The following is a 26,008-nucleotide window of genomic DNA, read 5'->3' as shown; positions in this document are numbered from 1 at the left end:
CCGGCCCCACCCGCACCGCCAGCCCCGGCCCCGCGGCTGCGACCCCCGGCCCACGCTTCTCCTCCGGCCTCGCGGCGGAACCGGAGGCGGCGGAACCGGAGGCGCCGTGCCCACGCGCCGTTCCCGGTCCCGACCACACCGCCGGGCCGCCCGCCCCGCTCACGGCAGCCCCCGGCCCGCCCCACCACTCACCCATGGCCCCGGGGCCGGCGCGGCCGCTCCCCGCAGCCCCGCGCGGCCTCCGCTCCGCTCCGCGGCGGCCACCTGACAGCGGAAGTGACGCACGGCCCGGCCCCGCCCCAACGGCGCAGCTCCGCCTCCTGGCAGCCGGACCGCCTCCACGCAGGAACGGCGGCGCTGATTGGGCAGCAGGGCCAGAGCCGGCCGTGATTGGCAGTGACGAGGGCTTGATGGGAGGCGAGCCCTGATTGGCTGTTGCGCGGAGGCGAGAAGTGGAGATCGATTGGCCGATGCGCGATGACTCTCTCCGCTGATTGGCGCCTGCTCTGCCAGCGGATTGGTGGGCAGGTGGGAACTTCTGGTGCGCTGCCATTGGAAGAGAAACGTGCGCGTTCGCCGCAAGCCCCGCCCCGCCCACCCGCGCATGCGCACCGCCCCACCGCTATAGCAACAGCGGTCGGCCGCGTCGCTCCGTGCGTGGTTTTCGGGCCAGAGCCGGGTGCGAGGGCAGCCGGGAAACTCGGCTCCGTGATGCCTGCAAGGCCAGCAGCCCTGCGAATGGGGATGAAGAACAGGGACAGGGCGAGGTGGCAGCGCTGAGCAAAGCACATCTTTCTCCCCCAGCCCCGCTGCCTGCCCACAGCCCAGGTTTACCCCTGCGCTGCCCTCTAACCCCCTCCCCAGGATCAGGCCATGGCTCCCTGCAGGCAGCCAGGACCCAGGAGCAGGGGGGACACGGTCCTGCAGAGGAGGCTACAGTCAAGGATCACTGCAGAGCCAGGCATTGTGGCCAAAAGGGCTTTGTTTGAGAGCTGAAAAACCGTAAGAAGAGGGATAGAGGAGTAGCTGCCAGTTGCACAGGGATGGAGCTGAAGATCACCGACCCTTTGAAGTTGGGTTGTTGATTAAAGAAAAACTCGGTGTCCCACCAAGGAGGCAGCGGGGCTCATTTGTGCTTGGCACGAGGGAACTCCCTCCTGCCCTTGTCACGGCCCCCGAAGTAGCGCACGCGGTGGATGGCCTGCAGCTGCTGCTCAATGGTGGCCCTGATGTCCACCTGGTCGGGGATGTGCACGTAGCGCACGTTCCTGCCGGCCACGAAGATCTCGTCCAGCTGTGACACCACACCTCGCCTGTCTGTGAAGGTCACCTGGGCCAGGCGCATGTTCATGAAGGCGTCCACATTGGCCACGCGTCCCGTGGCCGTGCTCTCGTCACGGAGATCCACGGTGGTGACGTGGCCATGCAGGCCCTGCAGCAGGATGACCAGGCTGTTCTCGGCGATGGTGCGCTCCTTGACTGAGTGGCTGACCTCCATGGTGCGGCTGTGGCAGATGAACTGAGGGAGATGCTACGCTGCGCCCCACCAGCACCTCGACCTCCAGGACTGGGCACCAGCACGTGCTTCAGTGCAGCTGTGGAAGCATGGCATGCTCGTGTACGTACACACCAGCCCGGCAGTTCCACCAGCCCCCTACACACAGGGGCACACGCTGCCTCCTCCCCTTACACACGGGATGCTCGCTCCCACCATCCCATCGCACGCAGGAGTGCTCATTACCTCCCTCCCTTTGCACACCGGGGTGCTCGCTGCTCCCTTCCCTCGCATAACCACCTGCACGCTGCCCTCACATCCCCCTTTCCGCACTCCCACTCCGCACGCTCAGTTCTCCCCCCCATCCCGCACGCACCCCCGCATCCGCGGCGTTTGCAGCCCTCTCCCTCCGCACGCCCACCCGTGCACATCCCGGTTACCCCCAGCCCACTCACCGCCCGGCCCGGCAGCAGGAAGGGGCGGCCCCGCCTGCGCGCTGCCCCGCTCCGTCCCGCCCCGTTCGGTCCCGCCCCGCCCGGCGGCTCGGAGGCAGGCTGGGAGGAACGCCTTTAATGGCTCACAGCCCGTCCATCAGCGCCAGCAGGTCCTCGCCCTTCCCGCAGCTCTCCGCGCACGGCTCCGCCACCTCCAGGTCTCCCAGGATTCGCTCCAGTTCCGCTCGCCGCGCCGGCTCCTGCGCAGAGATACGGGCTCGGACCGGCGATGTGTAAAGCTCTTTTGGTAGCGGAGGAGGAGCGGTTAGAGTCTAAGTGAACTGTACGTACCTCAGTGGCTTCGATGTTCACAACCTTGTAGGATAATTCCTCAGGTCTCGTCAGCGCCGCCTGCCTTGATTGAAAATATGAGGAGTGCTTTATGTGATGTCACACTGTCACATCCCACCCATACCACAGAAGCTCGGTAGTGTTTTCCACTGGTCCGTCCTGAGGATCCTACAGATGAGAAATTTAGACAGCATGCCTGTTTCTACCAGGATGCTGATCTCAGTTTGGGCATTTATCCCTGCTTTGGGTTTTCTAAATGTAGAGCAGTGGAAACACCTTCCTGCCAGGAGGGGGCTGCAGTGCTCCAGCCTATCCGCCTCCTCACCTCCCCTCAGTTACTGCATACTTCTTTCTGAAATGAGTGTCTGGGGGACAGGAAGAGCTAAGGGTGCTGAAGGCACATAACACCTGATCTGTGGCAAGACCTCAGCCCAGACTGTCAGTGCCGGTGATCACCAGTGTCACCTGAAGGCAGTATGAGACCCTGCATCACAGAAAAACCAGGAACACAAATCCCTTTCCTTGCTGAGTCTCAGATAAACTGCTCATCTTTTGTTCCTGCGGGGAATATCAGGACATGGATAAGAAAATACTAAAAATGCTGCTACTCTGTCCCTAAAGCTGTTAAGGATCAGCTTCAGTCTCCAGGACTTGTCCACATGTCACTAAATCTCAAACCCCAGACCAGAACCAGCTTGAGCATACTCTTCTTCTTCATCTGTCATGAATAAATTCAGTCGAAATCCTGTCTCGCTGCCACCAGGTTTCTTGATCTCCAGACCTCCCAGCAGCCTGGCTAAAAAGTTCAGTTCTTCTTTAGCAAGAGGGTTAGGGGCTATATTCTCCTGCAGAAAACAGCAATAGGTTTGTTGGTCAGATTACTAGGAAAAAGAGGACTGACAAAGTTACTGTATTCTAATATTACATCAATATACAGAAACACATTTATGTATTCTCAATGGTACAGGCAATTCATCATTATCAGTCATATATTTATAAAAAGTGGTTGCTCGAATTCCTAAATCAAGCTAAATCAAGAAGCTGTGAAATCAGCAAACCTAGCTTCCCAATTTCTGAAGAAATTAAAAAGAGGAAGCAAGATTTCAGCAGACCACTTCATCAGCTTATGTCTACAATTAGTTAGGAAAACATGCCCATAGCCTCACTCAGACAGGGTCATGGAGGACTGCCGAGGTTTGGAGAGAAACAAATAGACAGGAACCCCAAAGTACAGACCAAAATGATGTTACTGTTACACGAGAAAGGAAATAAACAAAAGAGAAGATAGTGCAGCTATCTAGTGAATGAGTTGGAAGTCAGTGTGTGCTTGATGCAGTGACCCCAGCTATTAAGAGATGGAGGAAACAGAATGTAAAGTCTGATGGGTGTGGTGAAACTGCCCAGAGGAAACCCCTCTGCCACGTGTGACCACCTGCAGACCTTACTGACACACCTTGCTGCCAGGGTCATGAGTTTTACCAGTGACAGGATCAGAAAAGCATTAACCTTTGCACTGGAAGCCAAGGTTTTGGATGATTCTGACGTGTGTGTCTCTGCCGGCCGACTAACACTGTACCTAGAGAGAAGAACACACCAGGAAAACCAACCTGTTATTTATTTGTGATACAGAAATAGGAGGGAGCAGCACAGGACTTAAAAATGACTTCAGGATATTTTTTCTGAGGATTGTAAGCTACTGAGAGCTTACAGTTCTGTTTTACAGGGTATTGTGGCATTAAAACATGTAAGCAACAAAGCTGTAAGAAAAAACATAACTGACTCACTCTGAAAATGGAAGACTTACCTATGACAAATGTGAAGAAAAAAAATAATTCCTTGAATGCAATTAAATTTAATTTCACAGAACACCCAGTATGCAATGAGAGCACTATTTTCAGCTCTGCTATCATGAATCAAACTGTGGCTCTTTCTCACAGCTGTTTATGTACATTTATCTGTGTGTTTTGTTTTACACAATCACTTTGTAAAGTAGTCAAGCTAGCTGATAATGCCAAAGATGCAAAAAATAATTTTTTTTTTCAAGGCTGAAGACATACTTCTGAACAAATCCATCATCAGTGTTTACTTTGTATTTCTATGTAGGACAAAAATGACTTACATATTTGTTCCAAGTTTGAGGACTCTGTCTCCATAAAGCTCAAAAGATCCTTCCCTTTGTGGAGTGACATAATTTCCACCAGTGGTGAACTCGGTTCTTTTAACTTCATCTCCATTGCAATTAAACATCCTTAAAAACAACCCAATATTGAAACATATTTTCAGTACTGTACCCTTTGTTTACTGTACAAAAAAAAGAAAAAGGGAATAAAACCCTATTCTGTACACTGGTAAGTGTCTGTTTTAAAGGATAAAGGACTAATAGCTAATTTACTGGAATAGGGAATGCCAGACACACAGTGCCAGACCTTGCCCTATCAGTAACTTACTGGAGGTTCAGCTATCCTTGCAACATGAGAGACACTCTAAGCTTCTGGCACAAAGTGCTCTTTTCTGAGCAGCCACACATGCAAGGCACTGCAAACAGTATTCACCTGATGACTCCTGGTACTTCTGTACCCCAAGGAACAGGGCCTGATATTGGCAGCACAAAGCGACCATTAGAGTTCTGCACTTTATCCTTCAGAAAGATAGAGACCTGCAAAAGAATATTCCATCCTCTAGAAAATCAGTTACATGTCTTCTGTTCCGAGTTCTCTGAAGTCTTCCTGCCTAGATTGGGATTGGTTTTCTAGAGATTCTGATGTGCATAAGGATGACCTGGGCCGAAGCCAGCAATGTATAACTGTAGTCCAGAGGACAGGCACACTTGATCCAGTATGAAAAGAAAAGTGTACTCTTCATGCATTTGAGTATTATCAATTTATTTACAGAGTATCAAGGCCCACAACCTCACGTTTGAGGTTGTTATTTCCATATCAAGCATCTACTAAAAAATATGTACTGAATCAGAAATTATTCTACACAGTCACCTGTGAAATAAACAGATAATTAGGAGCGTTTTTTTTCCTCCAGAACATGTTAGAATTATTCAGTATTATTGTACCAGATGTGCTCAGCATGTGAAATTATGAAGACTGAAGTTACAAGCACATCGAGATGACCGAAAAACTTAAGTAACAAAACCAAATGCAGTGTGATTACAATGAGACACTTTCATATTCTAACCACGATCAAACCTCCTTCAGTTCTAACCAACCAGTTATACTGGACTCTTACCCTTATGTGCATGTCCTGAAAAAAAATGAGGAGCGTTTGCCTGATCAGCTGAAATTCACCAGCAGAAAGACAGCCATACATCTGGAAGAGAAACACCCCGAGGTGAGGCATTGTAAGGGTACCATGCCACTGAATCCATGCTTCGTATGCGGAGCTGTAAGCTCCACACTCAATGGGGCCCTGCCTGATGCAGCAGTTAGTCTCTAAGACCAACCTGGAAGAGGAAAATCTGTCTGTGTATTTCACCATCCTGCTCAGGATTCTTACCTCAATCAGCTGTCGGAAAGTTTCATCCACTTGGTTCAGAATGCCAGGAGCATCACAGATGAAATCTTTGATGGCATCCAGGTGATTGAACGTGACCAGCAGGATGTCTTTGGGCCGGGGACACAGCAAGACTTGGTACTTGAAAGCCATAGTCATGAGATCATACAGCTGCAAAGCAACACAGGAGATTTTGGTTGCATTGCAACACACACAGCAACAATTCCATGCTCGTGAAGAAAGGGTTCTAAACATTCTTTTCTTTTAGCACTTGCTTAAGGGTAAGGAAACCATTTTAGCTTTGTTTCCCAAGAAAATAAAACCTCTACAATGACACTGCTATTGCTCCCTTTGGTCTCTCCAGCAGTCTTTAACACTGCAGACAATTTCAACAATAATGACACCAGGGTACAGCTCTGACAGGTAAGCAAGTTCCTGTGACTTTTTTCTTTTGCCACCAGATGTGCTGTTTGCAGGCAAGAGTTCTTCTGCCAATAATTGAAAATAGTGAGTGTCAACACAGAAATGTATATATATTTACATATATATATGTATAGACTTTTTGTATATTAAAAATCTGATTAAGAGTTCTTACTGAACCTCTTAAAAATCACTTGCATATGAAACTCAAAACAGAGTATTTCCACTTAAGGTGCTGAATTATCTGGAACTACTACAGATTTTCTCACTGTTTTCTCATCTTAGAGCCATTTTTACAAAGAAATCCATGAGTTTGTTACAAAATGCTTCCAAATTACAGTAACCTGCAAACAGCTTTGAAGTACAGCACAGTGAGGACTGCACAGATCACAGTTTTACCTTATCCATGCTGGCCTGGTTCAGTCTCATGATTGAAGCATGAGCTAGCCGGTCATACACGGTTCTCAGAGCTTTCTTGGAATAGAGTTCCTGTGGTTTAAACAGCTCTTCCATAAATTTTTTATTGAACATGGTTGTGATGATGTCATTCATAACTGCAAAGACAGAGAGTATCTGTTTCTGCTTCAGAAACACAGCACTCACCTCATTCTTCCACACAAGCCCGATGCTGAGGGCTGTGAGGGCTCACACAACACTTTGTGAGATGTGGTGCAGAGCCACAGCAGCAGCAGGATGAGGAACACCATGCCTTAATTCAGGCACTTCTCTCGGTGCCATGTTGTTCTAAGCAAGCAACATGATTTCTGCTGACTGTCCCCTGAGGCAGAAATGTTTCTAAGCTGCAGACAACAAACCTTGTTTTCCAGTGGGAATAAGGCTGAGTTTGTTGTCTTGTTTTTACAGCAACGGCTAGCACTTTCCTCTTTTAAAATAATTTTGTTTACAGGCTATGCTGGCATGTATTATCTGAAAAAGCTCCAGTTCTGCTTCCTAAGAAGACTGTTTTGCATCAGTCTGGGTTTTTTTACATGTATTTTTTACAAACCGTAGCTAACTCTCTGTCCCTGTTCCCTTTTTTGCCCTTAACACCATCAGTCTGTTTTTTTTCTTCTACACAGAAGCCCTGGGATGATTCAAAACGCCCTGAACCAGATTACTCCCAACAGGTGTTTATGGGTGCATTCACAGCGCCGTGATGCGAGCAGGGCCAGCCAGGAGCTGAGGACACTGGCACAGTTCAACAGCTGAGAGCTCTGCACTTCCTTCCTAGTGCTTCATTCTGAAGTATGAATTTAGAGGTGGTTACATGACTTACTGAAGACTTGGTGAGGATCAGGAGCACTCAGTGTGAGGTCTGTGCTCTGCTTCACAAGCTTTTAATGCAAAGGAGATAGAGAGCATTTTTTGCAGTGATTCAAGCAGACACAGCACCCCAGCTTTCCTGCTGGATTCCATGCCTTTATCATAGATCTGATACATTCTACAGCGTTACCATAAACAAACATTTATTTCTCTATCAAAAAACACTGAAAAAAAATCAATTTCAGTTCACAGAGATTATTGTACAAGCATGAATTTCCCTAAGCAGATCACTGCTACTGAAGCTTGTAATGATAGCTAATTCTTATGGATTAGAGACATCTCAGGGGAAGCAACAATGAAAAAGCAAAGCAAAGTTAATGTACCACTCACTTCATCTTTTCTTAGATGATTATTACCTTGGGAACACTGCTAGGTCTGTCATAGATACTGAGCACCTGGACGCTGACAGCTGTTTCTAGAGGGCGAGAGCACTTCTGAAGTGTGGATTAAAAACAAGCCTCATTACAAATGGAAAATAATTCCCTCCTCTTCCACAGATAAGTTGGCCACAAAACCACCTCTACATGCAGCGTGATGCAAAAATCCTCACTTCTTCCAGTGGAGAAAATCAAATACAATGTATTATTATACATTTAATTTTGCATGTAATCAATTATGACAAAAATAATAAGTTCTGCCTTAGGCTGCAATCAAGAAGAATATTTGATTAAGTTTCCCACATGCGTTGTCTGCACAAAGACTTTTCCATCTTAGGAGGGTCACTCATAACCAATGCTGTCAGGACACAATCTCACAGTGTGCCACTGCAGCTGGGAGATATTTGGAATGGAATCAGAACTGTATTAACCACACGAGAAGCCTTAAAGATTATCTTCTTAAATTAAAGTCTCTTGTATTGGCTATGAAAATCACTGAGAAAGACATAAAATATCACAGTGAAGGGCAAACCTCACAAGGTACACTTGATAATGACACAGAGAAGAGATCTTGGAGCATAGGCAGTCCCTAAGGACATACTTACACCAATCTAACAATGGAAAATAAAAAAGAAAGGAGTGTTAGCTCAGGGTAATGGCACGCCAAGCAACACAGCAGAAAAGCAATTTAGCAGAGGGGGATTTCATCAACTGGGATGGGGAGAGGGAAACCGAGTACAGACAATGCAATGGACAGAAGATAAGCTGAGGATTAGAGCGGTTTTTGCCCACATGTGTCATGTCACTGCAGACAGACACATCTCAGTGCCTACTGCGCCATCGCGGAACATGGCTCGTATGCATGACATGAGACTGCAGTCTGTACATCTGGATTGTGCTCATGCTTCTCCAGGGACACTCAAGACAGTGAAGGGAATGGTACGAGTCCGAGGCAGTCACACACTCTGTTTGCAGTAGGTCTGTAGCTCCTAACAAAGCTGACACAGGCAGTGCCCCACTGGCTGCCTTCATCTGCAGCCATAGGTTCTGCTGGCTGCTCTACGTCCATGTTTCAGAGACCATCCTGAGAGCAGGGCTCACAGACTGGGCTTTTTTCTCTCACAAGAAACACTGAATTGGCAACAAGAGATCTGTTTTTGTGCCTTTACCATCCGAATCTGATAAAGCAGGATTTTATAAAACTTATCTCCGTTTTGGATGTGATACAAGAGAGGAACATGTCATCTTTTATACTTCTGAGATATTAAATGCTGGAAAAGCACATTTTTAGAAACAGCATGCAATGGTAGTGAGGAACTGGGGGATAAATCCAAGGTATTCCTGTTTACCCTCAGTAAATGTTCAAAACTTACAAATGACTTACTTTGAAAAAAAAAAACAACAAATCATAACGCTGATCCTCTTAAAAGGGAGCTGCTTAAAGACACTGGCAGTTCACCTGACAGAAAAAAAATGTGATCATTTAAGAGATGTACTTTCTCATCCAGCTGCTTACTGCACCTCTGGAGGCTACCATTTGCAGGCAGAGTCTAGAAGGAAATCACACTCACTCCTTAGCTCCACTGCAAAACCTGAGCTCAAACCATCTCCAGTGATCACTCAAGTCAAGATGAGCTTGGCTGAAGTGTGGATAAATGCTCCTTTGTGATCACTCTGCTGCAAGGATGGTGACCACTGGCAGGGATGGGTAAGCAGCTGGATGGAAGTGCCTCAGATCTCTCCAGGAGTTCACTCTTCAAAGCCCTAAGCAGTGAATTAGAAATATCTCAGAGAAATGCAGTATATATAGGTGATATTCTTGCCAGTAAGCAGAAAAACTTCACAATGCTGGCACAATTTTTGCTTGTATTGATATGATGTTAGAAAAAGATAAGTACCATTCTGGCTAAAAAGCCACTATGACCAAAGGTTATGATCTCATCATCTTCAGTAAATTAACAAATTGATTGCCTTTTCTTTTTTTTTTTTTTTTAAGTGACATGATTTGGAAGTATTCCCTATTTATAGCTAAAGCATCTTTTAAAGAATATCACTCCTCCCTGACACCATCACTGGAGGGCTGCAGAACAGCATACAGTGTGTTCACATACAACGAGCCTCATGTGTGCATGTAGTGGTGTTATCAACTGCATGCAGCCAGATTACAGTACCTCGTTTCCTGTCCACATCTGTCCATTCATCTACACGAAGCATACAAAACAAAAACATCAGTTCAAGAAGTAAGAACGGGAGTTTCAAGGAGGATAAAAGAAATAAAGAGAAAAAAAAAAAATCTAACTAATAGTCTTTGTTTTTTCTCATCAGCATTTTGTGTTTAGCAAGAAAAAACCCTGCTGTTACCTCACACTCTTCTGCTATTTGGCATCTTTCAGTTTCAAGGAACACATAAAAGATGAAACCCTGTTCTTCCCCTGGAAAATCCTGGTGCTTCAACAGAGCGAAAAATTTCACCCTCGATTGAAATTTAGTGGTTTTTTTTTTTTTTTTTTTTTTTTTTGTCTTTTATTTTGCACTTATTAGTGAGCAATATTTCAGTGAACACCTTTAAGCATGACGAAAAACATCAATGAAGATGACATCTCAGTAAAATAGTAGAACTCATGCCTTCTTCTTTTTAAATAAAAAACATGCAGGGATGGTGCAGACCTCATTCAGATTCTCACCACACACAGCTAAGTTTAGTCAGAGCTACAAACTGAAGGCTACACAACCAGCAGCAGGGAGGGGGGAGTGCCAGCTCCCCTTCTGAGCACAGCCAGCTCTATCCCACTGTACACCTCTCACAAATTACCTTTACAGAACCACAGAATGGCTCGGGTTGGAAGGGACCTCAAGGATCACGAATCTCCAACCCCCCTGCCACAGGCAGGGCCACCAACCTCCACATTTAATACTAGACCCCATTTAATACTAGGTTGCCCAGGGCCCCATCCAATCTGGCCTTGAACACCTCTAGGGATGGGGCATCCAATCTGGGCAGCTGTTCCAGCACCTCACCACTCTGTAAAGAACTTCCCCCTGACATCCAACCTCAATCTTCCCTTCTTCAACTTCAGACCATTTCCCCTTGTCCTGCTGTCATCTACCCTTTCAAAGAGTTGATTCCCCTCCCCTCTGTAGGCTCCCTTTAGGTACTGAAGGCTGCAATGAGGTCACCCCGCAGCCTTCTTTTCTCCAGGCTGAACAAGCCCAGCTCCCTCAGCCTGTCTTTGTTAAAGGAGGTGCTGCAGCCCTCTGATCATCTTTGTGGCTCTCCTCTGGACCCTCTCCAACAGCTGTCTTGTACTGGAAGCTCCAGACCTGGACGCAGTACCACAGATGGGGCAACCTTCAGTAACACCTTTAGTACTTTCAGTAACACATTCCAACAGCCACTATTACGAGAACGTTGTGAAATTTATTTCACTTAGAGGGCTTTATTTTCAGACAGCAGAAACACGTGACCAACTTCTGTGACAGAGCTGTGACACCGTGGGGGGGCTCCCCAAGGCTCCTTCTGACGACACACTGCAATGCTCTACGGCTGAGTGATGTTCCATCGCTCTGCCCTTCCACGGTGAGCGTACCCGTGCCCATTCCTGTGTTACTAAGGGAGTTATTACCAACAAGCTGAGCACGTGGAAAGGAACGGCAGATCTCTGCTGGTTTGGCAGCAGCCCGACAGGAGCAGCGAGGCAGGGCCAGACCCGCTGCTGAGTGCTTCCAGAGCCCGTCTGCTTCTCCTCACGGCCCGCTGCTGCTCTGGGGAGGCCGAAGCCCGGCCTCAACGCGCGGCCCCCGCCCCACAGACCCGACGCGGGCAGCCGGGGCTCGGCGGGGCAGCTCACCTTTTCGGGCTTTCTCGCCTGGGATGCTCTGGGCGCGCAGCCGCTGGTCCAGGATATACAGCATCTCTCCGCCCAGGTTGAGGAACAGCAGCGGCAGCGTTCGCGCCGACATGGCGCCCGTCGCTAGCCGCCAGCCGCCGTCACCGGGCAACGGCTCAGCCAATCGGAAGAAGCCGTCTTGGCGGCGGCGGCGCGGCCAATCGGAAAGCGCCGTCTTGGCAGGTGGGCGTTGTGCTGAGCGCTGCGCCGCTCAGTGGGTGAGGATGGAATGACTGCCATTGAATGCTTTCAGTGCAGAGCTCCTCTTCGAAGACAAAAAGGTCGTGGCTGCGGCAGGGAAGCCTGATGGAACGCTGCAGGATTTGGCTATTGGACAGCACTGCACCCCACCAGCTCAGGCTGCCCAGGACCACATCCCACCTCCCAGGGATGGGGCACCCACAGCTTCTCTGGGCAACCTGTGCTAGAGCCTCACCTCCCTGTCATTTAAAGACATCACTGCCTTCACAAAAGCACTGGGAACACCCCAGAACTCCTCTCAGCACAGAAAAAAAACCAGCTCAGGACATAATCTGATGAAGCAGTTCAACGCAAAGCTCTAAAACACTTAGCCACTCACTGCACTATTTTGGGTACTCGCACGGTGCACATAAGCAAAGAGGCCGTGTGCCTTTTGGGAGCTCTTTATTTTTGGAGAGGCTGGCTGTACCACAGACCCAATGTGCTGCTACACAGGTGTCCCCTCGCTTTGTGCTTGCTTCTCCTTTTCAGCTCTGGCTCTCTCTTGCCACTTTCTTCTCTCCTTCAGCCTCTCTGCTGCTTTCAGCTTCCGTGCCTCCTGGAAAACCTACAGAAAGAGGGTAAGAATGTGGGAGAAAGGGAAGGTCAAAGGTGTCTGTTTGCCCACCACAGGCTTTCCACCACCACTGCTCACTGCAACACAGAGTGGGATCTAAGTTCCTGCAACAGTGTTCCAGTGAGATCAGCTCCTTCGTGTCTTCCTAGGGGTCTGCAAATAGCCTGTTATACAGGATACCATTCTGAGGTACAGAGCAATAGCTATCTAATCTCTTACTTATAATTTTATTGGATTGAAATTTAGTATTTCTAGACTGATAGCATTGTTGAGCTTTTTGATTCTGCTCAGTTACATCAACATATTCAGAGTAAATGAGAATAGACAATGGCCATATGCATATTTCTGTTCTAACACTGCCATCATGTTTAATAATTTACCTGTTACCTTTGAGGAAAAGCTACACTGAATCATACATTTCTGTGCAAACCAGCAGCTCAGCTTGAGGTTCTTAAGCACAGTACATCCTCAGTAAGTGCTTCACTTCTCACTGCATAACCACCTTTCACAGAGCTCTTTGCCAAGCTCTACAGTCATTATATTATCATTGTCTCCTCAAATCTAAAACACTGACTTGAAGGTCTTTTATCTATCAGCTTCTGTCAGCTATCTGTTTCAATTGCATCCTCTATGACAAGATTTTTTCTGCTCCAGCTATCCAGCTATTCTCTGGCTCGCTCCATACCTTGACACAGAAAGCCTTCTTAACGACCCAGCGCTTGGTGACCCTCCTGGAGTAGGCAGGGTGTGGTGTGTACTGGATGTTCAGCTGCTTGCAGGTGTTTTCAAAGACATCGTAGCGGACACGGCGAAGATAAGCAAGCAGTTTATTCCGGCGATCCATGGCCATCAGCATGCGACGACGGTTATTTTTATCCTGCAAAAGACTTAATGTTCACTAGATTGCAGATAGATTGCTCTTCCATCCCAATAAATTACTTAGAACAGACCAGATGATGGCTAAAAGGACACAATCAGGTTAAGGACAGTATCTGAGAGCAATTTTTCTTAGCAGATATTGCAAGAACATTAGGTCACTACAAGAAGATTCAGGAAGACTTAATTTACTTTTCAGTGAAATTGCTTTCTCCAAGCTTCAGTGTCTTGGAGGCAAGGAATGCAGTGAAGGTCTACTGGCTAAAAGCTCTGCTTCCCTTGAAACGTACATTTCCAGAAATAACACAGACTTTTACTTTTTTCTTTTTTGTTGTTTTTGCTTTTCCAGAATTTAAATGCGAAAATAAAATCTGACTTGGCTCTATCTGACAGTTTGATTTGTTCTTTGGAAGAGAATATGCATAGCTTGGTTCATGCCATTCAAGGCTCTCTCTCATGGAAGCAATCTCCCTACACTTTACAAGCAATTCATCTAAAAATAGGCTTGATTCAAGTACTTTCAAAAGGTCTTCTCTGCTGAAACATTTGGTATAACTTCTGTGTTCTCAAAACTAAATCCTCTTCTGTTTTACCCTTCAAGCTTTTATGATTAGCTAATAGTTACAAACTTTTTTCAAACACAGCTGATTAATTTGCTCCTTACCTTTTCCATAGTATTAGGAATCTTCAATAGATCTTGTTCATAAATTTACACTTGTGATGTTTTGCATTTTGGCTTCAAACCCACGTAGTTTTAGATGGGAAAACAGCCATTATGACATTAATGCAGTCCTGTCCACTAAGTATTTTCTCAGTGGAACAGAGGAAGAATATGGCTGAAGCAATCACATTAGCTGTGCTGACAGCAAAGCAATGAAACCTTATCAGTAGATTTAGCTGAGCTCTGCTCCAAGGTATCTGCTCAGCCATCTCCAACAACTCAGTAACCAAAAAGAACACATTCCATGTTTCAGTTGGTGCAAATGCAGCTGCAATTGAGCCAGCAGTTTCCCAGACTGACAGCAAGGAGCAGTTACTGCTATTTTATAGACCATCTTAGGAAAGCCATAATCCCCAGCATTAAAATCCTTTTGTTCTTAGCTCAGAAGACAATCTGAACAGCTGCTGTCTCAGACATGTGGGTTCAAATTACTGGTAGTTACCTTGGGATGCCTCTGAAGATGTTCCTCAAAAGTGCGTATCTTGGCAGTCAGTATAGCAGCTGTAAAGGACAGATGTAAGGAGTTGTGAGAGAACAGCAGCTTTGCAGAGTGAGACAGCATCATTTGCATTCCCTTCAAACCACCACTGCTGTTCTTATGGGCACCCACTGCACAACAACAAATACTTTCACACAGCCTTCAGAGAAAATGGTAACACAAAATGCAACCTACATAAACTCAGGTAACAACTATTACCATTATAAAGCTGACTGATTAGAAGTTGCAATTCCAACAACTAAATCATATGGTTTTCTCTGTAAGGCAGGTTGCTTCACCTCATTTAAACACTGGTGACTTTATGTGGCCTTCATCTCTGCCCTGTGCTTCAGACAGAGCTTGCCTATGCAGAAAGAAATCTGGTTTCCATGGCTAAATCTATCATTTTGTTTCAGTAATATCTTTTACAGGTGCAATGTGGAAAATGTTGCCGAACTACATTAAGCTTTAGTGCAAGGCTAGGTATTTTATAGGGAAGAGATTAATGAATCCCTTCAAAAAGTATGGAAATTATTATACTCTATCAAGTGAAGAGTTCTGCAGCAACCCTGTCCTGGCTCTTCCCCCATCCGTTATGATTTCAGGGAACAAAGCTGCATATGGGCAGGAAAAAAAATCATTTCCAAACTCAGAGAGTGATCTTCCAACAAAGTTCTGCCATTCGCTGTTCTTTTCATGCCCAGTTCATTCAGCCATAGATGGAACGCTGCAGGTGCAGAAGCCATGGAAACAAAACTGACAGACGTACATCACTGTAAAAGGGCTGCAGCAGCACAGACTATTTCAGAGAAGCCTTACCCTAACTACATGAAGCAGAGCCATAAAAGACTCCCTTATGAGCAAACACTGACAAAAGGGGCAGTTTCACATCACATTGAGTAATGACATGATAGTACCATAAAGGCTTAAGTGACTTTCCAACACACCCAGTAAAGACCTTTGTATAGATAAATAAACTGAGGCAAAATGTCCCTGTTGTTTTGAGGCAGCAAAATGTTTTCATGGCATCTTTTGGATGTCTCTGGCACCTCTAACAACGTACTCAAACTGCTCCCTCTGTCCATGAGTGTGTGTATTGCCTGGCAACATTCCCAAACCCTGAGCAGGTCCACCTGCCTCCCAGGTGCTCTCCTGAAAGAGATTCTCTTCGTTGCTACAGGAAACTTGAAGTGATGGGGTGGGAACAGCTGAGTAAAAGTGAAGTGAATTATCATCTACCAACAATAGGGTTCTGTTTCTTTTAACTTACTTTGCACCTCAAAGGAGCCATTGTCACTGGGAGACCTCCTGACCTTCTCTACCAGCTGCTGTATCTTTATCTTCATTTTCTCCCTCTGTGAATAACAAAAGAACTCATCACCTTCTGAAGAACACTGTATGCCTGAGCCATCCCAAATCTTTTCCCAAATGCCCAAATAAAGACTTTGTAGCTTTACTCCAAGTCCACCACAAAAGGCGTAAGAAGTACTGCAAAAAAAAAAGAGCACAGCAGGGAGGGAGCACAAAAAGATTTCAGCAGAGAACAGAATCACCCTAGTTCAAACGAGAGTCCAGGCACACCCCTCTTCCCAAAGCTGCAAGGGAAGGGTGTTGAAGAGGCCCGGCTACTCTCATCAGCAAAAGACACAGAACTAAAGCTGATCTCACACGGCAGTAACCTTCAATTTTTTTAAGCTTAAGTGGAAAGTGGTAAGAAACAGGAAGATCTCTGTGATGCCTTTCTTGTTTGTTTACTTGCTTTCTGAGCATATAAAAAATAAAAGTCATTTGAAGAACATCCATGGTCCAGTGTATCACTTCCTGTAAAACAACCCAACCCTCAGCAGAAACATAATGCAGCTGCATCTCCTCCTGTGATTGTCTGACACTTCGTTCTCTTATTTTAATATGCAATTATTATCAAAAAGAAGAGTCCAGGATAAACTTTAAGAGCATGCAAGATTTATTACCTTTGTGCATTTAATAGCCCTATAGCTGCAGTTACTGAGCAACACTTAGAAAGTAAATGTAGGGCATTTAACAATATAGGTAAGTCTTACATGAACGTGTTTGCTAATCCATCTACTTTTTATCCAAGTGCAGTAAAACTAACCTGGCTTGCCATTTCCAGTGACAATAATCTTTTCACTACGTCGTCAACACTGCAAGGAGAAGGAAGATTAGTCTGTCGGTTTAGAAAGAAGTATAATAACATAAACAAAGTTGGGTTTTTGGAACACATTATTTTTTCTCAACTTATTCTATAAGCTTATAGCAACTCTCCTCCCCTCCCAAACTTGTCAGATGTAAACTATCTTTGTATTCCTAAGAAAAATAATGGTTGAGATCACACAGACATCAATTAGTTTTGCTGCCCCGGAAAGAACAGCATGAAGTATTTCAAGTCACAGTGAAGTCTTATCCAATTCCAAAACAACACTGCATACAAAATGGATGCTAAAGGCTAACAAACCACCAATTTAAGCAGCCAAGGACAAAATGATGACTTTTAAGACTTGCTTCTTCAAAGATCTGTGAAAATCTCATTCACGCCACTGGGGGCTCTCCAAGCACCACACATGAGTAGTTCTGGAATCAAAACATGCAAATGCAAAACTCTAGGTCCAAATTTTAGAAGCAGTCATGCATTTTGAGTCGTTCAATTATATACTCTTTAGCACATGAGATCAAGACAGGCTTGGGTTATTTCTAAGATTATTATTCCTATTACATCAATATTATTTCTTTTTCTATGCACAACAAAGTCCACAAATGTGAGCAACCAGCACTTCTGCTCAGTGTATCTTACATTAAGAAAACAGAAAGTTAAAATACTGCTAATCAGTGACTGTTTCTGCAGATTGACTTTCAAAACAACTTTCCAACTGTTGTGCATAGCAGTGACCACAGAACATTAATTACTGAGCAGGTGACAGGTTGCACAAACTGTGCCTGTATGCATATAAAATAGAAAGTTCTGAAGAGACTGACCATTCCTTCACTATATCATACCTATTTATTACTGGGACATTGGCATAATCTTTCTTCAACATTGTTGGAGGGAGATCATCCAAATGGCTGGGGATGTCTACAAAAGAAAGATCCGTGTTTGAGGAACAGCAGTACAAAGCCAGAGCTCTGAATATGGTTGCTAAGTAGGTCAGAGGAAACATGTTGCAAAGAAAATAGACTAAATGCTCCAAACACGAACCAAAAACTTAAGAGATGAAGCTGAGATGACAGGAATTGAGTCAATATACCTTTCAACTTCCTTCTCACAGGTCTGGCGTAACATCTTGCTGTCTGAATAAAGGGACTGCAAGCTTGAAGGAAAGAAAACAAAGATTTCATAGAAACACTGAGGTTGGAAAAGACCTCTAAGATCATCAAATGCAACCAACAACCCGTCAGCACCACTGAGCCATGTTCATAGTTTCTTAGACTGCTTGCACTTTCCTACCTACGTGCTGTTTCAGCGCAGCCCAGCCTGGACTAGAAAACAAGTCAGAGCACTCAGACCACGAGGTGACCCTTCTGGGTCTCCTGTCCCACAGGAACAGCTGCAGGTTGGTTCTCAGAAGGACCAGCAGGAAGAGGTGACAAACACCAGCCCTGCTGCCAGCGAACCGGTAGGGCTCCCCACCAGCACGGTGCTCATATTAATAATAATTATTAATAATTAATAATCTGACTCATTTCAGGAGTCAGAACGCCTCTCTGTTACCCTCAGCCGCTGCCTGCGTGCTGGCAGCTGCACGGCACCGACATCAGCGCTGACCTTTACTTCACACGGCCGCCGCGCCGTGCCGCGCTGCAGGCAGAGCCGCGTTGCTCTCAGGCCGCCCCCGGCCCCTGCAGGCCCCACCGCAGGCCCGGCCTCTCCCATGAGAGCACACCCAAGTCCCTCCCGCCTGCCTTCTCCCTCCACCGCCCCGCGGCCTCTCACCGGCCCCAACCGCCCCGCGGTCGACCCTCAGTGCGGCGAAAGCCCCGCGGGCCGCCCCCGCCAGGCCGCGGCCCAACGCCAGCATCCTCACGGCCCCGCGCTTCTGGGCGCCGCCATCTTGGTCCAGGCGGTGCCGCCGAGCGATTGCCCAGCGATTGCCGAGCGCATCGAGCGGGGCGTGACTCCATGATGCTGTGATTTCATGACCCCGCTTCTCGTTCCGCAGTGCCTTCAGGCCCCGCTGTTGCCCCCCCGTTACCCCACCTTCCCCCGTCGCCCCGAGGAACGCGAGCGGTGTTCCGAGAAACCTCCGTGTTTATTGCTGGGGCGCAGCAGGGGCACCGAGCGCCTGCAGCCACGGGCATTCCGTGGGGCGGGTGGGGGTCAGCCAAGGCCCCGATGGGGTTTCAGCCCCACGGAGTGGCTCAGGGGATCGGGTTTGGTCCGTGGCGGAGCTCAGCAGGGCTGGAAGTCGTGGAGCTCCTCGGCCCCGCTCACCAGCAGCCCCCGCAGCAGCGGGAAGTCGAGGAGCGGCTCCTCCAGGCTCCCCCGGGCGCAGCTCGGTGCGGCCCCGCGGAACCAGAGGTTCTCGTAGGATTCGGGGCTGGGATCCGAGAGCAGAGGCTGCGTGGAGCTGGAACGCAGGTAGAGGCACGGGGCGACGCGCTGCGGGCCCCGGGAGCTGCCGCCCACCACCTGCACGTACTGCACGGGCTCTGCTCCCAGCCCCGCGTTGGCCTGAAGCGTGCCGGGCCCGTGCTGCCGCATGTAGGGCTGTGGCGGGGCGGGGGGCTCGGCTGGGGGCTCCTTGCCCCACGTGGGGGCCTGCTTCCCCGCTGCCTTGTCAAGCACTGTGACGGTGGAGATGGTTGCCAAGCCGGGCTCCTTCACACCGGGGGCCTGGAGGGGCTCCTGCTCTGCCGGCACCCACGTGCCCAGGCTGCTGTTGGCTGGGTCGGGGACACTGGGCCAGAATTGCTTCTTCACCCTGGGGTTGACAGAAAGGGGTGAGGGGAACCTTGGGAAGGAGGTGTCCCCTCCCTGCTTCCTCCAGCCGCAATAGGGCCAGGGCTGCCCAGCATAGGGCAAAGGTGGGTCCCAGCCAGTGTAATTCTCAGTGTTCACCTCCCGTTCTTCTGGAAGCAGATCAACAGGATGATGAGCAGGACAAAGACCAGCACCAGGGTCAAGAAGAGGAACTGGATTTCAATGTCATCTGGAAAGCAGGAGGGGGACAGGGTCACAGCACGAAGTGTGGAAGTGTCCCTTGTAAATGTGGGGACAGTAGTGGCACCTCTGCCACATGGTGCCATCCCCACCAGTATGGCCTCACCTAGCACGGTGGTCACCAGTGTCAGGATGGTGCCGTTGGTGCTTCCACCAGCTGTCGAGGCCATGATGTGCACTTTGTAGAGAGTAGATGGCTTCAGGCCCCGGATGGTGAAGGAGCTGAGGGAGGAATTAACTACAGCACCTGGAGAGACACGGGGGCTGGTGGAAAGGCTGGGGTGGCTCTGCTGCTCAGCCACAGCCAGGGGCACCTCCTCCCAGGCTGCCCAGAGCCACTACAGCAAGGCCTCGGGCACCTTCAGGTCTGGCTGGGGCAGGGGCTGCTGGCATCCCCCACAGCACCAAGGTGGGGCAGGGAGCAGGGCCAGGACTCACTGGAAACCTCTGCAGTGCTGTTTGCCCAGAAGACAGTGTAGTGGGTGATAAAGCCATTCTGCAGCTCCACGGCCACCGGCTCCCAGCTGAGCTCAGCCTGGGACTTGCCAATGCTTTTCAGGTGGAGTTTTGGGGCATGGGATGGTGCTGAAATGGAGCAAAACATGAGACTGGGCACGATACAGAGCTGGGCTGAGCCTTTCTGCACAGCCCCTAAATTATGGGCACGTGCATGTAAGGGTGGGGTTGGTGAGCCCACTGGGACCAAAAGAACTAGAAGGACACACACCCTTCTGCTTGGAGTAAGCTGCTACATGAGCGGGTGTCCCAACGGCATCCTTGTAGAGGGGGTACACCGAGATGTTGTACTGCTGGAAGGGCTCAATGCTGTCTGCAACAGAGAGCAGAGGGGGGCAGCAGGTCTGGGGGCTCTGACTGCTGAGAGTCCCACATCACCATCCTGGCTGCTCTGCGCTGTGACCAGCAACAGGATCCAGAGCAAAGAGGGAATGTGAGGAGAGGACTCAGTGCAGGCTTTGCACCACGAGCCCTGGATGCAGGCACAAGACAACCCTGCAGAGCCCATAGGGATGGCTGGGACCCTCAGCAGCCCCCGGCTTACCCTGGATGAGGGTGGCAGTGGTGGTCCCATTGAGCTCCAGCTGCCAGCACGCGCTGCAGTGCCTGGGCTCTGAGGACACCTGCTGCCACTCCAGCACGTAGGCAACTGCTGGGACTGGTGCTGCCTCCCAGTGTACCCACAGGCTGTGCTCACCCCCGGGTACAGCTCGGAGCCCAGACAGGGGCTGACCTGTGAGAGAACAAGCAGCCAGGATGAGGACAGAGGAGAGCATCCCGTCTTCGCTCCCACAGCCTTGGCTGTGCCATAACTCTGCATCTTGTGAGGATGTCGGTGCCACCTCACCTTTCCTCTCCAGTAGGACAACCTCAGTCGCTGATGACTCGCCAGCAGCATTGTAGGCTGATAGATACACCCTCCCTGTCCTCTCTGGCACGGTGAAGTCGCACTGGGTGTCGGTGGTGTTGCAGACAGTCTGTGGCTCCCTGCCTCTCCTCCTGGACCCCAGGGCTACCCGGTACCCCAGCACATGCCCATTTGCCTCCTGCTGCCGTAGGGCCTGGACACAGGGCACAGAGCATGCCAGGGATGCTCAGTGCCACAGTGATGCTATGCCATGCCCAGCTCTGTCTGCCTGCGCTCACCTTCCACCGCAGCTGCACCTCCATCCTGCCCGCAGCTGGCTGGGTGCTCCACCATGCGTCCAGCTTCCCTTCAGGGGCTGCGTGGGGGGACAAAGGATATAAGGGGAGAATAGTGGTGTGCCATGGCCACGCTACCCGTGGGTGGGCAGGATCCCTGGTGCCTCCCACACACCTTTCTCATGGGTTGTGTAGTTCCTGCCCACGCTCCACTCACTCCAGTAGCCTCGTGCTGAGTCCCGCCGGCACCGCATCTGGAAGTGGTACAGCATCCCGAAGAGAAACTTGCAGTGCTGCATAGTGCCTGCATGGCCTGGGATGCCTGTGACCTGGGAGGAACCAGAGCAGGGTTGGTGCAGGGTGATGGAGCACCAAAGGGGACACCGCCATCCCCACAACCATCCCCTTTGAGTCACTGCATGTGTCCCGCTGTCATCTTTCCCCACCAGGGCACAAAAAGTGCCCCATAGCACAGCCCCAACGTACAGGAATCAGTGCAGGGAACCTGTAGCTGAGGTGGGGGACTGACTCTGCCCCCGTCAGCACTCACCACATCCCAGGAGGGGTCCTCGGCGGCACGGTAACGCAGCTCACAGCACTGCTCCATGTGTGCATTGCGTGGGGCCATGGCCCAGGTCAAGGTGACACAGTCGGTCTGTGGAGGCACGGAGTGGATGCTCTGCAGGGTGGGGGGGTCCAGCTTGGCTGCGAGGAGAGCCACAAGACATGGGTGCATGGGAGGGACAGGAATTGGAGTGCAACGAGGTGCAGGGATGCAGAGCTGCTCTGAGCAGCCTATGCCCAGCGCAGCCTCATGCTGCCCGGGAAGGTTCCTCCAATAAATAGTTGATGGGAGCTGGATATATTATTCATAGACCTCCTGAATAAATGGGTAATCAATTGCTGGAGAGAGTTGTGAAGTGCAGCAGGTCAACTGCTGGCTCATAACCCGCCGGCACGCACCGCGCGGCTCTGCAGTGTGCCCATGGCACCTATTCATCTCCTGAAGCCATTCATCATGGCAAAATATGACCTACGAGCCCGGCATGCTTTAATGGCTCTCTAATGTCCTTCTCTCACCGCTAATTAGCTTCCCCATCCCTGATCTCTGTCACTCACCCACATCCATGGGGTCGATGCGGAGCCGCTCTGACTCGGCTGTGCCCAGCGCATTGGTGGCTGTCACCCAGAGCTCCATGGGGCGGTACAGCTGCAGCAGCCTCCGCGGCACCGTGCACTGACTGTGTCCATTTTGTGGGGTGCAGCCCGTCACCGCTGGGGATCTGCTCCTGCAGTGAGGATGGGGTGGGCTTGGGCCCATATGATGCCCATCTGAGGATGGTTTTTGGAGAGATGGCGGGGATGTGGCTTACGTGGCACACTTGAGCATGATGTTGGTGGGAAGGTGGCCGTCAGCTCCCTGCTGCCAGCGGCACGTCAGCCCATAGTCACCGAGGTCCAGCAGGCAGCTGAGGTTGGAGGGCTTGCCAGGGGGGTCTGGGGAGAACAGCCAGGAGAGGAGCTGGGCAACATGGCCCAGATGGGACGGCTCCAAAGCAGCCCCGCAAACAGAACCGCTGTTCTGCATCACTGCAGAGCAGATGGGCATGCTGCACAGCCACGCACTTACAGCCTGCTCGGATCTCAGCCATGCCAACCCGCTGCTTGGTGCTGTTCCACTCCACGCAGCACCACAGCTTGGCCTGCGGGCGGTTGAGCTGCGGCACGCTCAGCTCAGACACTTCAGTGCCCCCCATGCCACGACGCTGCCTCCCGGCCATCGGCTCGCTATCCAGCAGCCAGGAGATTTGTGGCTGTCCATCCTCCAGCCCCCGGCACCGCTCCCGGCGGATGGTACATGATGCAGTGACGGCTGACCCCATTGGCACCACCGGAGTGCCCACGGCCACTGAGGCGCAGTCAAGCTCTGCTCCGCTCTGCTGGCTCCCTGCAGGAGAGGAAACGTGTCAGCCCCATAGTTTGCAGGATGGAGGGGCCTCTTTCCTGCACGGGGCCCCACGGGAGGGGAAAAGCCGAGCGTTGGGCAGAGCTGCACAGCCCCATCCTGGGACGGATCCCCACTCACCACTCGGGCTGAGGAGCAGCAGCAGGGAGAGCCGCAGCAGCAGGGGGGTCCCAGCACCACGCCTGGCCATGCTCTGCTCCGTACTTCGGGCATCACCTGGAGTGGGGAGCACTGAGTGGGGATGAGGCTCAGGGTCAAGGTTTGGCCTGGTGCTGCCAGATGTTGGTGGAGGAGAACCACCTCCCCCACTGTGCTCACTGGCACAGCACTGCCCAGTTCTGTGGCACGAGAGCCCTGTGCCCCGCTGCGCCGCGGCTGATCGTATCACAGGGATCGTTGGCTGCTGCTGGAGAGATTTGTGGTTAGAGCGAGGGGGGAGCTGAGGTTGTGCGGCAGAGATAAGCTGGCAGAAGGAAACAGATGAATGAGGGTACTGCAGTAGGGCCGGCAGCTCTGCAGGGCCTGAAGGTGATGCCAGTGTTTCTCTGCATCCACGGCTGGTCCCGATGCCAGCTCTCCCCTTCTCCTTACACCATCCAAGCACATCCTCCTGATGCCAGGCTCCTGCCCTGTGCTGGCACCTGGCACTCAGCACCCAGCACAGGGGGAGAACATTATCCACCCCATGTGGCACCCACACACCCCAGCACTCAGCAACAGCAGAGCCATATGCAGACAAGGTGCACCCCGTGCCCAATCCCTACCTCTGCTCCGCACCTTCTGTGTCCCACGTTGTCACTGCCCGCTCCCGGTGCTGCTCTCCATCTCCCGATGGCTTTCTGTGCGCTGCCCGCTCTCCAGCATGCTGCTCTCGCCGTTAGTTCCTCAAAACCAGTGCCGTTAATTGCTGCTCTCTGAAGGAGGTGATTGCAAAACACTTCCCTGCAGGCTGGGCTGCCTCGCGCCGCAGGAAGGAGAGTGGCACGCACGCATCCCGGGGGGAGCAACACCCAGCCCCATTCCTCTGCCCCACGACAGCACGGGGCCCCACCAGTGGGACTGCACTGAGGGTCACAGCGAAGGGACACAGCAAGGAGACATGGGGACATGATGTGGGAACGTGGCAATACAGCAGGAGGACATAGGGACACAGTAGGGGGACATGGCTTGGGGACATGGCGTGGTGGCATGGGTTGCCCTCCCCATGCTGCCCATAAGTCTGGTGCTTAGGCCAGGGTTGTCAGCAGCTCCTGGCTCTGGGCAATGCCCCACTGCAGGGCAATGCCAGCGCTGCTCAGTGCTGTCTCTTCCCCGGGGAAATCCACGTCCCACGGGTCAACAAGGCGTTGCCCAACCCGCCACCCTCACCCACGGCCTTCGCAACGGTGCCGGTTGCGCAAACTGTTTACTACGGGACCCGCAGCACATGCTGTGTTTGGTGCTCACGCAACCCCATCTGCAACCAACAGCAGGGACGGGGCTGCCAGGACAGGGCTGTGGGAATGAGGTCCCCACGGTGCTGTTCCCCAAAGGGCTGTGGGGCTCTGGGTACAGGACATGAACCTCCAACATTGCCCATGTCCCCCAGCATTGCTCACCATGGGGCTGCGACTGCTCACAGCATCCCTTCTCTCAGCCCCAGCCCCAAATCTCCCCATCCCAACACGTTCCTGCTGCAGGTTCTGCTCACAGCTCTGCCTTCCAGGCAGGACCGTGGCCCCAGAGCTCACACATCCAGGGAGAAACCCAGTTGGGTGCCCCCCCAGAGCCAGGCCTTGGGGTGCTGGGGTCCCACGGGTTCTGTGCCCCACTGGGGCCGTTTCCCACAGCTGCCCTTGCAACACTTTACAAGTGTAGCAACCCCCGGTTCCAGCACGGAGCTGGGCTCTGCACAGGATGTTTACAGCTGGGATGGCGGTGTGGTAACCATGGCAACGTGGGCATCTCCGTGGGAACGGCGAGGGATGGCGAAAGCTGTGAGCAGTGAGATGGACAACAATAACAACAACAACAACAACAACAATGACAACATGGGGAGCTGCTCTGTGCTGCTCTGGGGATGGGGACATGCAGGTGGGGATACGTGGCCCTGGGGCTGTATGCACTGGGATGCACACCCACCCCTGGGTGCACGGATGCCCACCCACGGGTTGGATCCATGGACACTTCTCCATGGGGTTTGTGTGGAGCAGACGGCCCCGTGACAGCGCTCTCAGTTCCCCTCTGACACTGAGTCACATCCATACACCCACAGGGCCGTCTGTGGGATGAGGTGGTGTGGGGGCACCAGGCTGCACCAGGGGTCAGATCTGGGTGTTCCCAATGTGTCCATGCATGGGGCGGGGGTAGAAATGCCTCTGCTGTGACTGGGCAGCCTGGCATCCTCCAGGGCAGCACATGGGGCAGCAGCACCACTCCCATGGTGCCTCTGCACTCCGTGCCTGCGGGACGGTCACTGCCATCCTCAGGCTGTGATCCCATCCCCTCCTGCCTCAGTTTCCCTGTGCAACCCCTTCCCTGTGATTCCCCA

General features: G+C 50.8%; 4 protein-coding genes across 7 annotated transcripts; all 4 read right to left on the bottom strand.

Moving 5' to 3' along the window:
* Positions 1-412: 412 nt before the first annotated feature.
* Positions 413-2,082, bottom strand: LSM10 (LSM10, U7 small nuclear RNA associated). Of its 2 annotated transcripts, none has more exons than XM_031594883.2 (2): positions 1,951-2,082; positions 413-1,595 (listed from the first exon to the last, which is right to left on the bottom strand). In XM_031594883.2, exon 2 carries the CDS (start codon positions 1,496-1,498, stop codon positions 1,127-1,129), a length of 372 nt encoding a protein of 123 aa, XP_031450743.1. In that variant the 5' UTR covers positions 1,499-1,595; positions 1,951-2,082; the 3' UTR covers positions 413-1,126. The 2 variants fall into 2 exon arrangements, with proteins under 2 accessions (XP_031450743.1, XP_031450744.1); XM_031594884.2 differs by lacking the exon at positions 1,951-2,082 and adding an exon at positions 1,872-1,912.
* Positions 2,051-12,315, bottom strand: OSCP1 (organic solute carrier partner 1). Of its 2 annotated transcripts, XM_090123891.1 has the most exons (11): positions 11,750-12,315; positions 10,073-10,102; positions 6,601-6,755; positions 5,785-5,952; positions 5,518-5,598; positions 4,833-4,936; positions 4,400-4,528; positions 3,787-3,856; positions 2,986-3,125; positions 2,281-2,344; positions 2,051-2,189 (listed from the first exon to the last, which is right to left on the bottom strand). In XM_090123891.1, exons 1-11 carry the CDS (start codon positions 11,859-11,861, stop codon positions 2,073-2,075), a joined length of 1,170 nt encoding a protein of 389 aa, XP_089980017.1. In that variant the 5' UTR covers positions 11,862-12,315; the 3' UTR covers positions 2,051-2,072. The 2 variants fall into 2 exon arrangements, with proteins under 2 accessions (XP_089980017.1, XP_031450736.1); XM_031594876.2 differs by lacking the exon at positions 10,073-10,102.
* Positions 12,316-12,416: 101 nt separating this feature from the next.
* On the bottom strand, positions 12,417-18,785 carry MRPS15 (mitochondrial ribosomal protein S15). Its single transcript, XM_031594877.2, has 8 exons — positions 18,627-18,785; positions 17,941-18,003; positions 17,693-17,768; positions 16,794-16,842; positions 15,951-16,035; positions 14,645-14,703; positions 13,291-13,482; positions 12,417-12,596 (listed from the first exon to the last, which is right to left on the bottom strand). Exons 1-8 carry the CDS (start codon positions 18,709-18,711, stop codon positions 12,477-12,479), a joined length of 729 nt encoding a protein of 242 aa, XP_031450737.1. The 5' UTR covers positions 18,712-18,785; the 3' UTR covers positions 12,417-12,476.
* Positions 18,786-18,923: 138 nt separating this feature from the next.
* On the bottom strand, positions 18,924-24,770 carry CSF3R (colony stimulating factor 3 receptor). 2 transcript variants are annotated; one of them, XM_031594872.2, is made up of 15 exons: positions 24,243-24,770; positions 23,599-23,709; positions 23,143-23,460; positions 22,886-23,009; positions 22,632-22,801; positions 22,063-22,217; positions 21,688-21,841; positions 21,516-21,592; positions 21,217-21,430; positions 20,914-21,102; positions 20,581-20,682; positions 20,292-20,438; positions 19,960-20,100; positions 19,752-19,842; positions 18,924-19,614 (listed from the first exon to the last, which is right to left on the bottom strand). In XM_031594872.2, the coding sequence occupies exons 2-15, from the start codon at positions 23,666-23,668 to the stop codon at positions 19,083-19,085; spliced, it is 2,484 nt and encodes an 827-aa protein (XP_031450732.2). In that variant the 5' UTR covers positions 23,669-23,709; positions 24,243-24,770; the 3' UTR covers positions 18,924-19,082. The 2 variants fall into 2 exon arrangements, with proteins under 2 accessions (XP_031450732.2, XP_031450731.2); XM_031594871.2 differs by having other exon boundaries at positions 23,599-23,694; positions 24,243-24,767.
* Positions 24,771-26,008: the final 1,238 nt, after the last annotated feature.

Source organism: Phasianus colchicus, chromosome 24 (genome assembly GCF_987193195.1).
Source record: "Phasianus colchicus chromosome 24, bPhaCol1.hap1.1, whole genome shotgun sequence".
Taxonomy (NCBI): Eukaryota; Metazoa; Chordata; class Aves; order Galliformes; family Phasianidae; genus Phasianus; species Phasianus colchicus.
Note: the sequence above shows the minus strand (reverse complement) of the source record. Positions and strands in the feature narration are given on the sequence as shown.

Bases quoted from the DNA above. Each gene is read 5' to 3' on its own strand.
- LSM10 (XM_031594883.2), bottom strand. From the start codon at position 1,498: ATGGAGGTCAGCCACTCAGTCAAGGAGCGCACCATCGCCGAGAACAGC.
- OSCP1 (XM_090123891.1), bottom strand. From the start codon at position 11,861: ATGTCGGCGCGAACGCTGCCGCTGCTGTTCCTCAACCTGGGCGGAGAG. The intron at 5,953-6,600 runs GTAAAACTGTGA...GTTGCTTTGCAG, and splicing joins ACCAGGCCAGCATGGATAAG to CTGTATGATCTCATGACTAT. The intron at 2,345-2,985 runs GTATGCTCAAGC...TTTTCAATCAAG, and splicing joins ATGACAGATGAAGAAGAAGA to GCAGGCGGCGCTGACGAGAC.
- MRPS15 (XM_031594877.2), bottom strand. From the start codon at position 18,711: ATGCTGGCGTTGGGCCGCGGCCTGGCGGGGGCGGCCCGCGGGGCTTTC. The intron at 18,004-18,626 runs GTGAGAGGCCGC...CTTTCCTTCAAG, and splicing joins CCGCGGGGCGGTTGGGGCCG to CTTGCAGTCCCTTTATTCAG. The intron at 12,597-13,290 runs GTATGGAGCGAG...CTCTTTCTGTAG, and splicing joins AGAAGGCTTTCTGTGTCAAG to GTTTTCCAGGAGGCACGGAA.
- CSF3R (XM_031594872.2), bottom strand. From the start codon at position 23,668: ATGGCCAGGCGTGGTGCTGGGACCCCCCTGCTGCTGCGGCTCTCCCTG. The intron at 21,431-21,515 runs GTGAGCGCAGGC...CCCTGTGTCCAG, and splicing joins AGGTGCAGCTGCGGTGGAAG to GCCCTACGGCAGCAGGAGGC. The intron at 20,439-20,580 runs GTGTGTGTCCTT...GCTCCATTTCAG, and splicing joins AGCTTACTCCAAGCAGAAGG to CACCATCCCATGCCCCAAAA.